This window comes from Saccopteryx bilineata, chromosome 8 (assembly GCF_036850765.1).
Source record: "Saccopteryx bilineata isolate mSacBil1 chromosome 8, mSacBil1_pri_phased_curated, whole genome shotgun sequence".
In the NCBI taxonomy this organism is placed as follows: Eukaryota; Metazoa; Chordata; class Mammalia; order Chiroptera; family Emballonuridae; genus Saccopteryx; species Saccopteryx bilineata.
In genome coordinates, this window is record NC_089497.1 from 48,847,086 (window position 1) to 48,862,898 (window position 15,813).

A 15,813-nucleotide genomic window follows, 5' to 3' on the forward strand; every position below is an offset into this window, starting at 1 on the left:
GGAAAGAGAGGGGGAGGGGTGGAGAAGCAGATGGGCGCTTCTCCTGTGTGCCCTGGCCGGGAATCGAACCCGGGACTTCTGCACGCCAGGCCGACGCTCTACCACTGAGCCAACCAGCCAGGGCTCTTCTGTGTTTTCTTCAAGAGTTTATGGTTTCGCCTGACCTGTGGTGGCGCAGTGGATAAAGCGTCAACCTAGAAATGCTGAGGTTGCCGGTTCGAAACCCTGGGCTTGCCTGGTCAAGGCACATATGGGAGTCGATGCTTCTAACTCCTCCCCCCTTCTCTCTGTCTCTCCTCTCTCTCTCTCTGTCTCTCCCTCTCATCTCTAAAAAATGAATAAATAAATAAACTAAGCTTTAAAAAAAAATTAAAAAAAAAAGAGTTTATGGTTTCAGGCTTTATAGTTAAAGCTTTAATCTATTTCAAGTCATTATTTATTTATTTATTTTAGTGAGATAGAGACAGACAAGAAGGGAGAGAGATGAAAAACATCAACTTGTAGTTGCAGTACCTTAGTTGTTCATTGATTGCTTTCTCATGTGTGCCTTGACCAGATGGCTCCAGCCGAGCCAGAGACCCCCTTGCTCAAGCCAGCGACTTTGAGTTTGGGTTTCAGCCAGTGACCATGTGATCATGTCTATGATCCCACGCTCAAGCCGGCGCCTGTGCTCAGATTGGCAACCTTGAGGTTTCAAACCTGGATCCTCAGCATCCCAGGCCAATGCTCTGTCCACTGTGTAACCACCTGGTCAGGCTCGAGTCAATTTGTATAAATGGTGTAAGATAGGGATCTAGTTTCATTTCTTTACATTCAATATTTTGAGCACTATTTATTGAAGAGCCTGTCTTTTGTCCATTGAGTTTTCCTGACTCCCTTGCAAAATATTAGTTGATTGTATATATGTGGACTTATTTCTAGGCTCTCAATTGTTTCATTGATCTATTTGTCTGTTTTCATAACAGTACCATATTGCTTTGATTTCTATAGCTTTCTAGTATAGTTTGAAATCAGGAATTATTTTTCATTTTTTTAAATCAACATGTTGCTTTTGTAACTTTTTCAAAAGGAATTTAATAATAGATGGGTAGCCATCACCACCATAAAGCAGGGCCTGCAGTGATAAAATTTCAGGCATTTGGGTAGTCAAGGGCAGGGAAACAGTTCCCCTCAAATGGTGCCTCCATACTTGGCCATCTACTGGCGGAGCTGCTCTCCTGATGCAGAGGGTTTCGGTCAGGTAGGTGGAGCTTGGCACTTCTTCTGTTCCTCCTCAGCTGTGGTGCCATGGAAAAGCCACGAGCTTTAGAGTCTGCCAAACCTGAGTTTGGATCCAAACTCTGGCGCTTATCCGGCTGCGTGATGTTGGGCAACTTACGTAACAACTCTGAGAATCAGCTTTCACATTTTCAAAACAGAGAATTTTACTTATTTTATGAATTGGCTATGATTATAGAATGGAGAATACTGTTAAAAGGAGAAAAAGAAATGGGACCTAATTCAGTGCCTGACACATAAGTGTTTTTTTTCTTTGAGGAACCCACATAACAATGGAGCACAAAAAACCCATCTGGAGAAAAATGACTGATCTCTTGTTCAGAAAAGCCCTTCAAGGCTATTCTAGATAATGAGGTACAGTACTGTCCTCAGTGTCCCCAAGGAGCTCACAACTTAGTCATAGAGATGGCCTAGGTACAGGCAGCACGTGGCACCTCGTGCTGGGTAAGAGTAGTCCTGCAAAAAATATTTGTTTGATTGAATTTTTTATGAAAAACATTTTAAAAAGGTAATATGTTCTTATTGTTCAAAATTCAAAACTGCAAAAGAATATAGAACCTTGTTTTTACTCATAACCCTAGCCGCAGCCTCTCAGTTCCATTTCCTATAAACAACTAAAGTTATTTCATTTTTATATATCACTCCACATATTTTTAACACATATACAAGTGAATTGTTTATTGTTTGTTTGTTTTTTAGAGAGAGACAGACAGAAACAGACAGACAGGGAGAGATGAAAAGCATCAACTCACACTTGTGGCACCTTAGTTGTTCATTGATTGCTTTCTCATATGTGCCTTGACTTGAGGGCTCCAGCTGAGCCAGTGACCCCTTGCTCAAGCCAGCGACCTTGAACTCAAACCAGCGACCTTGACCTTCAAGCTAGTGCCCACGGGGTCATGTCTATGATCCCTCACTCAAGCCGGCAACCCCATGCTCAAGCTGGCGACCTCGGGGTTTCGAACTTGGGTCCTCAGCATCCCAGGCCAATGCTGTATTCACTGTGCTACTGCCTGGTCAGGCTACCAGTGAATTTTTTATCTAATTTTTTATTCTCTCTTTTTTTAAAAAAAGATGCTAGCATAACATTATTCTGGTCTTCACCTTATTATTTTGCTTAGTATTGTATCTCAGAAACCACTCTGTATCAGTTCATAAAAGTTTCCTTCCTTTTTCTTTTCTTTTTTTTTTTTTTTTTTTTTTGCATGAGAGAAAGAGGCATGAAGGAAAAGAGATGAGAAGCATCAACTCATTGATGCTGTGGGGTAGAGTAGCGAATGTCACTGCCAGGGGCACTCAGAGAAATGGTTGGGCTGCTGGCCTTTTCTGTGCTAAACCCTTGAAGAGATTAGGAGCTGAGGAAAGACGTGCCCACATCATTTATAGTCTTAATGTCTATAGACAAGTATAAAATGTCTTTTAGTTGACCAGGTTGGATCAACTGAGACAAAGGACTTTAAAATGTTTGTAAACAGGCTCTGGCCAGTTGGCTCAGTGGTCAAATGTCAGCCCAACATGTGGATGTACCAGGTTTGATTCCTGGTCAGGGCACACAGCAGAAGTGACCATCTGCTTCTTCACCTCTCTCTCTCTCTCTCTCTCTCTCTCTCTCTCTCTCTCCCTCTTTTCCCCTCTCCTCCTGCAGCTATGGCTCAATTGGTTCGATCCCATTGGCCCCAGGCACTGAGAATAGCTCCTTGGAGCCTCCACGTCAGGTGCTAAAATCAGCTCAGTTGCAAGCACAACCCCAGGTGGGCAGAGCATCAGCCCCAGACAGGGGTCACCAAGTGGATCCCCAACGGGGCACATGTGGAAGTCTGTCTCTCTATCTCCCTTCTTCTCACTCGCAAAAGAAGGGAAAAAATTGTTTGTAAACAATAAAGCATAAATCAAAGGCAAGATTGTCTTTTCCATCAGTAACCACCTCACCATTTATTGTGTGCTCAGATGAAAATTTAACGTTTAAAATCGCTGATCCAGGAAGAACAAAACAAAACAGAAAAGGGACTTAGAGAACCACCAGTGAAACAATTCAAAGAAGTTATAACATTATATCATAATCAGCAACTGTGTGTACCTCTGTAGGAGGAGACAAAGTTCTTCGGGTCCATGATAAATCCCGCAGAACTGGCTCTGTGACTCCAACCCCAACATCACTCTCATGCCCGATCGACAATGGAAGCCTTCTTTCCAGCTATGTCTGCTCGGCTATTTTTTTTTTTTTTTTTTTGTATTTTTCTGAAGCTGGAAACGGGGAGAGACAGTCAGACAGACTCCCGCATGCGCCCGACCGGGATCCACCCGGTACGCCCACCAGGGGCGACGCTCTGCCCACCAGGGGGCGATGCTCTGCCCCTCTGGGGCGTCGCTCTGCTGCGACCAGAGCCACTCTAGCACCTGGGGTAGAGGCCAAGGAGCCATCCCCAGCGCCCGGGCCATCTTTGCTTGAATGGAGCCTTGGCTGCAGGAGGGGAAGAGAGAGACAGAGAGGAAGGAGGGGGTGGGGGTGGAGAAGCAAATGGGCGCTTCTCCTATGTGCCCTGGCCGGGAATCGAACCCGGGTCCCCCGCACACCAGGCCGACGCTCTACCACTGAGCCAACCAGCCAGGGCTACTCGGCTATTTTGTACCAAGATTCTACCCTGTCCAGAGTCCTGGGTGTTCCCAATTTGGTTGGACCCCAGAAACAATGGTCAAAAGAATTCTGAGACTTGACTAAAATAAACTCTTAGTAGCTCCTCTAACACCCCCCACCAGTATTACCTTTAGACTCCTGCTACCCTAAGTGTGGGTTGCAGATTGGCAGTGTCCCTAACCACCTGGGATTTTGTTAGAAATGCACATTTTTGACACCCACCCCATTAAAATTTGCATGTTAACAAAATCCTAGTGCCTGACCAGGCGGTGGCACAGTGGATAGAGCATTGGACTGGGATGCAGAGGACCCAGGTTTAAGACCCCGAGGTTGCCAGCTTGAGCGCAGGCTCATCTGGTTTGAGCAAAAAGCTCACCAGTGTGAGCCCAAGGTTGCTGGCTCGAGCAAGGGGTTACTCAGTTTGCTGTAGCCCCACGGTCAAGGCACATATGAGAGAGCAATCGATTAAGGACAATCTGTCTGTCCCTGTCTATCCCTCTGTCTGACTCTCTCTCTGTCTCTGTAAAAAAAAGAAAAAGAAAAAGATCTTAGTAATTTGTATGTACATTAAGGAATGAGAAGCTCTGGTCCAGGCTGGTGGTTCTTCGCCTTTGGGGTGCATCAGGACCACCTGGAGGTGGGTGCTGCTGCTGGGCCTGGGCTGGGGACCACAGGCTGACAGCCACTGCTCTGGGCTCCGCGGCAGGTGATTAACAGAGATGAACTGGATCCTTTCTCATTTACTGAGTAGGATGAAGAATTCCTACACCTTCCAACTCAGCCTGAGACTAGAGTCTAGGAAAAGTAACACACCTCAGGAACTGTGACCATGATCTCTCTCCATGAGTTGTTTTAATACTGCCCCCTGTTTAAACAGCACCCTGAATGAGAGGTTCCAGGGCCTCTATACGAAAGCCAGAGTAAATTTATGGCGGAGGCTCTATCTGTGCTCTAGCCGGCGACCCCCATGCTCAAGCCCACGAGCACGTGCTCAAGTCAAGGAGCCTGCTCTCAAGCCAGCAACTTTGGGGGTTCAAACCTGGGATCTCAGCCTTCCAGGTTGATGCTCTATCCACTATGCCACTTCTGGTCAGGCGCTTGCTTGTTTATTTATTGGCAGGAGGGTAGAAGACAAAATCTAATTGGGAACCCTATTTTATAAAACAGGTCAAAATATAGCTCTTCTGACTGAAGCCAGACAGAGACTCTGGACCCCTCACACTCTCACAGCCCCTCTTCCACGACACCCCGCTCCCACCCGGAGTCACTCACAGGGAGTGGTTCCACCTCTGTGGTCTCTGGACTCAGTGTTTCCAATCCCAGGTCCACTCCCTGCCCTCTTCCTACCTGGGGGAACTGTGAAACTGATCCCCAGTTCCAATCCTGATGGACAGGGGCAAACCACGCCATGTGTCCTGGATGGGAATGGTTCTGGGGGTGCACAGCCTTTGAGAGATGAACAGAACACTTTAAATATGATGAATTTTACTGAGCACCTAAAATTACAGTCAATAGTTGAAAGAAATGGTGGGGCAGTTGTTTAGGAAGTATCACAATAGCGAATCCAGAAAGAATGTGGAGTCTGAACGTCTGGTGTCTATCCGCGTACAGGAACTGCATGGGCATGGTGATGTGCATTAACATTACTGGGTTGGCATTTGTCTAATCTAAGGCATTAATGGATTGGGTATGTTTTAGGAGTGTGAATACACTGCTATCTCAAGCACTTGTTCACGGAGTTCCCATACCTCCTCTATGCCTGGAAACTTTAGTGCCCAAGACTTGGGTAGTTCTGTACCACTCCACCTTCCACAAAATTCTCAGGGAGAGACCTCAGGTGGCTCTGACCAAGGACTAAAGTGGCAAGGAACTTCTATTCTTTCCATGCCATCCAGAAGGCTTGTGACTGCCATTCTGGGTCACTGAGCTAGCTGGGCCAATCAGGGTCAACCCCAAGAAGAAAACAGCATAGCCAGACTCTTCTATATGAGCACAGAATGTGTGGAGTGCCAGGAATTCAAGAGGCCATGTTGGTCCTTACTCAATCTAGTCATTGATTGAATGGACCACTTTTGGTGGTGGGGTGGGGTGGTTCTCACCTTAAAAAAAAACAACAGCCCTGGCCGGTTGGCTCAGCGGTAGAGCGTCGGCCTAGTGTGCGGAGGACCCGGGTTCGATTCCCGGCCAGGGCACATAGGAGAAGCGCCCATTTGCTTCTCCACCCCTCCGCCGTGCCTTCCTCTCTGTCTCTCTCTTCCCCTCCCGCAGCCGAGGCTCCATTGGAGCAAAGATGGCCTGTGCGCTGGGGATGGCTCTGTGGCCTCTGCCTCAGGCGCTAGAGTGGCTCTGGTCGCAACATGGCGATGCCCAGGATGGGCAGAGCGTCGCCCCTGGTGGGCAGAGCGTCGCCCCATGGTGGGCGTGCCGGGTGGATCCCGGTCGGGCGCATGCAGGAGTCTGTCTGACTGTCTCTCCCTGTTTCCAGCTTCAGAAAAATGCAAAAAAAAAAAAAAAAAACCCTCAAAAACTTTTTTAACCTTAAATCACCTTTAACATTCTGGCAGATATTCTTCCAGTCTTTTTTTTTGCAATATTTTTATTATATAGCTGAATTCACAATATATAATTGATTTTGTGTCTTGTTTTTTTTCTTTACCAACTGAATCGTAAGCATTTTCTCATATGTTACTTTTCATAAGCAGCAAGTCATCCTGAGTGAGCTAAGTAAAAGTACCTACACCTTGGTTTCTTCATGTGTAGAGTAATCACTGGCTCTCTGATTTTATCACACAACAGTCACTTGGAAGGCTTTTTAAAACACAGATTGCTGGCCCCACCTCCAGAATTTCTGATCCAGTGGGTCTGGAATGAGGCCTGGGGGGTTTGCACTCCCAACCGGTTCCCAGGAGCTGCTGATGTTGCTGGTCAGGAAACCACCTTGGAGAAGCAGCGAAATGAGGAGCTTGAGTTGTGGGATTTCCAGGGTCACTGCTGGTTTCAAAATTTAAGTGTTTAAATTTTTAAAAATCCAACTCTTAAAGTTCAGTTTCCTGAACTTTAAAAAAACCCTATGTTTTTTTTAAAAAAATATAAAAGAACATCACCTACCAATTACAAGTAACTATTTTCCGCTTTTAGCTCACAGGCGTTCCCTACCTATTTCTCTTTGAAGTTACCTGGATTTTTAAAAGGATTTCTGTAAAGAACAGTCAGACTTATATCTAATATTTATTGTTTTTTCTTTGCCTTTACATAGTTCCATATGTATTGAAGAGCTGTGCAGAATTTATAGAGACTCATGGCATTGTGGATGGAATTTATCGGCTTTCGGGAGTCACCTCAAACATACAACGGCTAAGGTAAGCTAAAAGAATAGTCCCCAAAAGAATTCTCTCATAATTCTTTCTCTCTCCATATCTCTGTCCACAGGTGTTGGGAGTATTAAAAACCTGAAGGGATTGAGGGAAGGGTGGAGGGATAGAAGATCAAGTGCTGATGTTTTCAGATGCCTGTTCTTAATCTAATAAGGAAATTCTCTAGTCTGATGTAATTCTTTCCAACAAAAGCTCCTGAGGGCTTTTAATCTGTTTCTTTGTCTTATAGGAGATATGCCCTCCTTAGGTGGATTCGACTGAACTCAAATGATTTTAATTACGAGTTGGGGAAATATGATTTATTATAATTCACTTGCTTACACAAAGCTCAGATAGATCCTATTACATAGTGTTCAGAACTTGGAGATGGATGTGAGTTTTTCTGTTGGCACACACTCAACATTTGATACTTCATCTGCTAGAGAACTCAGAAGGCTGCATGAACGTGCATTTCTCTAGATGATTCTGGTATTTTAAAAATTGATAGATGAATGATTTCCAATTCTATGGATTTATCCTAAGCAATTCTAAAATGTAAACTCAAATTTTTTGGAAGAAATTTCTATCATATTGAATTTAGAGTTCAATAACCTTCACACAAAACACAGATATGTGTGTGTGTGTTTTGTATGTGTTACATATAAAATAAAGGGAGTATACATATACTATATAGAGAGTATGCAGGGTGGGGCAAAAGTAGGTTTACAGTACGTCTAAACTATACTGTGCAGTTGTATAGTTTATCTTGTGGAAGGATGCTTTGGCAACCGCCAGTTCTTTTGCATTTAAGGACTGACTTTAGCCTCCACTGGGGAAAATTTTGGCTAGATAAATGAATAAGCTTAGATTGTTCTTGTTCTGCCCTCTTAGAGAACCTCATGCCTGTGAAGTTATGAGGTCACTGGTTTTCTTTTCAAGGCTCCACTCAGTTTCTTTTTGGGTTCTTACGGTATCAGGGATTTCCTTACCCCTATTAAAGGGGAAAAACCAGGCTACAGAGAATGAGTAAGCAGTTTTGAAATGCTGGTCTGGGAGTCCCGCTGACTTTGTCACTACTTGGTTGACCAATTGAATACTCTTAAGAAGCCTAACTTCTCTTTTGTATTGAAGCCTAAATTTGTCATTTTTTGAACAGACAAATATATATTAGTAAGAGAAAGAGAGAAAGAGGGAGAGAGACAGAAAGGAAGGGAGAGAGATGAGAAGCATCAACTTTTAATTGTGACACTTTAGTTGTTCATTGGTTGCTTATCATACATGCCTTGACTGGGGGGCTCCAGCCAAGCTAGTGACCCCTTGCTTGAGCCAGCAACCCTGGGTTCAAGCCAGCAACCATGGGATCATTTCGATGATTCCACACTCAAACCAGCGACCTTGCGGTTTCAAAGCTGGGACTTCAGTGCCTCAGGTCAACACTCTATCCAATGTGTCACCACCCATCAGGCTTGAACAGATTTTTAACTGTAAGTATATATTAGCCAGTCAAGATATTCATGTAACCTTGTTAGAAAATGTTTTTTTAGTTAGAAATGAGGCCTGGAATCTTATAATGTTCCTAAGCAGCCCACTGACTATAGTTTAAAAAGGTATACGTAGCCTGACCAGGCAGTGGCGCAGTGGATAGAGCATTGTCCTGGGATGCAGAGGACCCACATTCGAAACCCTGAGGTCACTGGCTTGAGGGAGGGCTCACCAGCTTGAGCATGGGGTCACTGGCTTGAGTGTGGGATCATAAACATGAACACATGGCTGCTGGCTTGAACCCAAAGGTCACTGGCTTGAAGCCCAAGCTCGCTGGCTTGAGCAAGGGGTCACTCACTGTGCTCTAGCCTCCCAGTCAAGGCACATGTGAGAAAGCAATGAATGAACAACTAAGGTGCCACAACGAAGAATTGATGCTCTTGTCTCTTTCCTTTTCTGTCTGTCTGTCCCTATCTGTCTCTCTCTCTCTCTGTCTCTCTTACTAAAAATAAATTTAAAAATTTAAAAATAAGAAGATATTTATTAACTCTTTTATCCTGTGGGAGTCACTATCAGGCAGCCTAGAAAGTTCCATCCAGCAAACAAATCATCGATGAAAGTTCTCAACATTGGGTCTGAGTCTCCCGATGAAACAAGTTTTTGGCATGAATATGTGGAGATGAGTGACAAAAATCTGATCTCTCCTCTAAGAAAGAGAATTTCATTTAGAACAATACTTTGGAAAAACTGAACTCTCAACAGCCTTTTTTTTTTTGGCAAATTGTTTTTATATTTCTCCACTCTTTATAACTAAGACTGTAAACATAATACCATGAGAAATCCATTTGTAAATGGGCATTATCTCTTTCTAATTACAGCTGCTTTAGCAGGGAAGATCCAGACATGTAGTGGAAGTCTTTCTCTAGCTTCCTTGGGCTTGAAATAGAAGGTCTTTTTTTGTATCAGGGTCAAATGTGTAGTCAGAGCAGCATGTTAGGGTCTTTTTACCCCTAAGCAGCCAAACAGCCGCTGACATGGAACACATGTTCCTGGGATTGTTATGTCTCTGTCTGTGTTGTTTCAGGCAAGAGTTTGGCTCAGATCAATGTCCAGATCTGACAAGGGAAGTGTACCTCCAGGACATCCACTGTGTGGGCTCACTCTGCAAGCTGTACTTTAGGGAGCTGCCCAACCCCCTCCTGACTTATGAGCTCTATGAGAAGTTCACGGTAAGTATTTGGATTTCCATTATGGTTACTAGGTGGGACGCATGGATGAGCCAAGGAGAGTTTCAGCACTAAAATAGCAATGATTAACCTCACCAGATGGATGACATGATCTTAATGTGGTGGTGGACGCAGGATGGTATCACAAGGAAAGTAGGGTGGTGGGACTATTTGCTAAGTTTTTCCTTTCTTACATTTTCAGAATCATGTTTGTTTTAAGAGCTGGGTTAAATTATCTCCAGGTTTATTTAACCAAGTGTATGTCATTGCTTAGGGAGGAAACTAAGAACCAGAGAAATGAAATGACTGGCCCAAGGTCACACAGCAGGACAGGAACCTAAGACTACATACTGTACCCACTGCTACTTCATTTTTATCAAGCTATTCCTTCTGTATTTCTTTTGGGGGTTGGGGAAAGAGGTAGGTGAGTAGAGAATCAGAAAGAACAAACAGAAATCAAAAGAGAGGTCGGAAGCTGGGAAGAGAAAATAATCAGGGTAAAGCAGCCCAGAATGTAGGGCTAGATAGACTGGAGAGTTGGGTTGGTGGAAGATGGATGAGCAAGAGCCAAACACCTAAATGGCAGCTGTATGGTCACCAAATAGGGCACCTCTAGTAAAAGTAGAAAGGAGAATAAGTGCTTAAGAGATGTCTGTAGAGATAGCATTAAAAGTAGAGTTTAAACATATGCTGCATGGGTAGAGGTAGACAGTTAGGTGGGATGAGGAAGATGAGGGTGTATGCAAGGAAGTGATTGAACTAATTGACCATAGAATTTTGTCTGCATAATAAAGGAAATAAGAGCATAAACCAGGTATATGTATAACAATGAAAAAGTAGATCAGTGAATTATTCATCCCAGTGAAGGCAATAGATTAGTGGAGTAGGGTGGTTAGAGGGATTGTCTGAAATTAAGATTATGGAAGAGTTGCAATTATTGATAAGGACCAGATGTAGGCTCTAACCATAGGAAGGAATCTCCCTCATGGCTCCTGTAATACACTTATTTTGAGCATTTAAAAGATTCTTTAAAAAAATTTTTTTAAAGACTTTAGCCTGACCAGGTTGTGATGCAGTGGATAGAGCATTGGACTGGGACACAGAAGACCCAGGTTCAAAACCCTAAGGTCACTGGCTTGAGCATGGGCTCACCAGCTTCAGCACGGGTTGCTGGCTTGAGCGTGGAATAGACATGACCCCATGGTCACTGACTTGAGCCCAAAAGTTGCTGGTTTGAAGCCTAAGGTTGCTGGCTTGAGCAAGGGGTCACTTGCTCTGCTGTAGACCCCTCCCCATCAAGGCACATATGAGAAGGCAATCAGCTAACAACTAAGGAGCCATGACAAAGAATTGATGCTTCTCATCTCTCTCCCTTCCTGTCTGTCCCTCTCTCTGTCTCTCTCTCTATCACACACACAAAAAAGATTTTATTTATTAATTTTCCAGAGAGGAGAGAGAGAAAGAAAGGGGGGTGGGGAAAAGCAGGAAGCATCAACTCATAGTTGCTTCTCATATGTGCCTTAAAAGGGCAAGCCTGGGGTTTTTCACCAGTGATCTCAGCACTCCAGGTCAATGGTTTAACCACTGAACCACGACAGGTCAGGCTAAAAGGTCCTCCAACTTGAAATGGAAGAGCAGTACACCCAAATAGCAAGAGAAGAATAAGTAAATGCTTTTTTAAAATTGGGTGGGGCCAACTAAAATATATTTAAGAGTTGTTGTTGTTGTTTTTTAAAGATTTTATTTATTGATTTTAGAGAGAGGGAGAGAGAAAGGGTTGGGGAGGAACAGGAAGCATCAACTCATAGTAGTTGCCTCTCATATGTGTCTTGACCCGGCAAGCCTGGGGTTTCGAACCAGTGACCTCAGCATTCTAGGTCGATGCTTTACCCACCACACCACCACAAGTCAGGCAAATATATATATATTTTTAAAAATATTTTGTTTATTGATTTTTGAGAGAGGAGAAAGAGAGAGAGAAAGGGGCAGGAAGGAGCAGGAAGCTTCAACTTGTAGTAGAGCTTCCCACATGAGCCTTGACCAGGCAAGCCTAGGGTTTCCAACTGGAGACCTCAGCATTCCAGGCTGATGCTTTTTCCACTCTGCCACCATTAAGAGTTTTTAATAAAAGAGGGTAATATTCAAAAAATGATAATTGGAAAAATAGATATACAACTGTACATTATGACATGATTAAAAAGAAAGATGTTTAGGAGATTAATAACTTTATTTGAATGATGAGATTATAGATAGTTTTCTCTGCTTCATTCAAAATTGTATTCACTGAAAATACATTAAATTTTTAATGAAAAAAATAAGGCCAAAATCTATAATAAAAACTTGTGTATAAATGGTGACCACTAGAGAAGCCAGCCTACACCAGTTGATGTGGAAGTACCAGTGGTTAGGGGGCCCTAAGAGAGCCAAGGGGACTTTGAGATCTAAGGCAGAAGGCAAAGAGCCTCCACTCTAAGTGGCTGTCATAAATAACGGCAGGCTCTCGCCATCAGACCACAGCAGAATCTTTCCCAGGAACCAGCAGAAAGGTTGTGGACCTCATGTGAGTCTGTCAGATTATCATCACTATCACCATACATGAATATTTCCTCATTTTAAAAGTAATCATACTTGGCCCTGGCCAGTTGGCTCAGCGGTAGAGCATCGGCCTGGCATGCGAGGGACCTGGGTTCGATTCCCGGCCAGGGCACATAGGAGAAGCGCCCATTTGCTTCTCCACCCCCCCCCTCCTTCCTCTCTGTCTCTCTCTTCCCCTCCCGCAGCCAAGGCTCCATTGGAGCAAAGATGGCCCGGGCGCTGGGGATGGCTCCTTGGCCTCTGCCCCAGGCGCTAGAGTGGCTCTGGTCGCGGCAGAGAGATGCCCCGGAGGGGCAGAGCATCGCCCCCTGGTGGGCAGAGCGTTGTCCCTGGTGGGCGTGCCGGGTGGATCCCAGTCGGGCGCATGCGGGAGTCTGTCTGACTGTCTCTCCCCGTTTCCAGCTTCAGAAAAAATACAAAAAAAAAAAAAGTAATCATACTCAATAAAAGACAGTTTGAAAAATGGAGGAAAGTAGGAAGACACCCTTGGTCTCTCCTCTTTATTATTATTATATTATTATTATTTTAGCAAGAGATGGGGGAGATAAACAGGGACAGACACACAGGAAGGGAGAGAGATGAGAAGCATCAACTCATAGTTGCAGCACCTTAGTTGTTCATTGATTGCTTTCTCATATGTGCCTTAACCAGGGGGCTCCAGCTGAGCCAGTGACCCCTTGCTCAAGACCTTGGGCTCAAGCCAGCGACCTTGGGCATTAAGCCAGCAACCTATGGGCTCAAGTCAGCAACCATGAGGTCATGTTTATGATCCCACACTCAAGTTGGTGACCCCATGCTCAAGCCAGTGAGCCCGTGCTCAAGCTGGATGAGCCTGCACTCAAACCGGCGACTTCAGGGTTTCAAACCTGGGTCCTCAGCATCCCAGGCCAATGATCTGTGCCACTGTGCCACCATCTGGTCAGGCCTTTGGTCTCTTCTCTTAAAGAAAGACAGCTACAATTAACTTCTGGGTATTTCCTTCATTAATTTTTTTTAAATCTTTGAATAATGTTTTTGTTATGTTTTGTTTTTCCAAATCAAAATAAATATTAATTGCAAAAAATTAAAGCAATACAGAAAAGTATGAAAAAGAAAATATAAATCCCACACCCAGGTATATCTGCTATTAACATTTTAGAAGACATCCTTACAGATCTCTCTCTCTCTCAACACTATTTTCAGTTTGTTAAATTATTTGCCAATTTGAATCAACCAAAAGTATATTGTTTCAATTAGTACATAAGACTTTACTGTTTGTTTTCTACATAGTTTTAATCCTCTTATCAGTACAATAGTATCAACCTTGAATATGAAAGAATAAGAATATCATCATATTAAAGAGCTGAAAGAATCTATTTTAACGAAATTTCATTCTGTGATACATGGGGGTAGATAAGAATTCTTGTCTAGAAACTTCAGAAATAAAGTTTCCCTTTAGATCTTATTTTATAGGCTCAGAACAAAACCCATATTTATCTCTCCCGCTTCTGTTCCCTGGCATTGCTAATCATTCTGTTCTCCCACAGCAACAGAAAAAATGCCAAATTTGTCAACTTGTTATAAAATTTTAAGGAAATCTAATGTTATATTTAAATAGTTTATTGACACTAAAAAAATAAGAATGTTTTGTTGTGACAACTGACTTCTAACATAGGTAGAACCAAGTAAAGTTGATTATGTTGAAGAATTTGTCATTTAATAGAGTTCTTTGATCACACTAATGAAGAAGCAAGCCTTCTTCAGGGACATGGAAATAGCTCTATGTTGTTACACATTCCTATAATGATTTATTTAAACCCATTTGTACAGCTAAAGTAAAATAATATCTCAATGGAATAATAAAATTGGAAAAATATTAAAGGACAAATAATAATTGTTGGTATTTATTGAGTGGTTGCTATATGATAAACTTGTTACAAATATTATTTCATTTAATCCTCAAAATAACTCCATGAAGTAGGTTTTATTGTCTCTTTTACGATGAGTAAATTGAGGCTTAGAGAGACTCTTGCCTAGGGTTATATAGCTAGTAAGTGGAAGTAAAGACTTTTTATTCAGTGAGAGGAAGGGAGGCAGAGATAAACTCCAGCATGTGCCAACTGGGATTCACCTTGCAAGCCCACTAGGGGGGTGATGCTCAATCCATCTGGGTCACTGCTCCATTGCCCAGCAACCGAGCTCTTCTTAACACCTAAGACAGAGGCCATGGAGCCAGTCCTCAGCACCTGGAGCCAACTTGCTCCAATAGAACCATGGCTGCAGGAGGGGGAGAGAGAAAAAAAGAAGGGGAGGGGTGGAGCAGCAGGTGGTCACTTCTCCTCTGTGTCCTGACCAGGAATCGAACCCAGGACACCCACATGCCAGGCCAATACTCTACCACTGAACCAACAGGCCAGGGCCAGTAGAAATAAAGACTTAACATTCAGGCCCTGGCTAGTGGCTCAGTGGTAGAGCATTGGCCCGGTGTATGGATGTCCTGGGTTCAATTCCCAGTCAGGGCACACAGGAGAAGCTACCATCTGCTTATCCCCTCTTCCTTCTCCTCCTTCTCTCCCTTTTTCTCTCCCACAGCCAGTGGATCAACTGGTTTGAGCATGGCCCTGGCGCTAAGGATGGCTCCATTGGAGTACATCAGCTACAGGCACTAAAAATAGCTGGGTATTCAAGCATCAGTCCCAGATAGGATTGCTGGGTGGACCCCAGTCAGGGCACATGCAAGAGTCTACCTCACCATCTCCTCTTCTCTCACCTGAAAAAGAAAAAAGAAAAGAAAAGAAAGATTTAACATTCTGTCTCAGAACTACCACAATTATTTTAAAATAGAGTTAACAGATATAAAATATGTTCAGGTATTAAATAACAGTATAAGATAAAGAAAGCATCCTAAACTAATGAAGAAACAATTCAATAATGTTTAAAAATTGAACAATTGTGGTGATACTGGCTCTTTTACAGTTTTCTATTGGAAATGTAAATTGGGCACCCAGAAAGTCATTTGAAATTACTGTCCATAAGTCCTAAAATGATTTCTTTTTAAAAATATTATAACTCCATTTCTAGGACTCCATTCTAATCAGATGTGCCAATAATAATAATAACAACAATTGATTTACAAGTATTTTATTGCAATATTATCTATAATATCAAAATTTGGGGAGTATCTAACAATAAGGGGTGGATTAAATAAGGTGCCAAGCTTGAGAAGATTGGGGGGCCTTAGAGCTTCCTCAAATCCATCTTAAGA

At 43.3% G+C, this 15,813-nt stretch overlaps 1 protein-coding gene across 1 annotated transcript in view; it reads left to right on the top strand.

Annotated features, from left to right (window-relative positions):
* Nucleotides 1-15,813, top strand: part of ARHGAP31 (Rho GTPase activating protein 31) — a 121,021-nt gene that overhangs the window by 60,582 nt on the left and 44,626 nt on the right. The window contains exons 2-3 of the mRNA XM_066241313.1: nucleotides 7,170-7,272; nucleotides 9,833-9,977. Coding sequence (XP_066097410.1) covers nucleotides 7,170-7,272; nucleotides 9,833-9,977 — 248 coding nt within the window. The remainder of the gene's footprint in view (nucleotides 1-7,169; nucleotides 7,273-9,832; nucleotides 9,978-15,813) is intronic.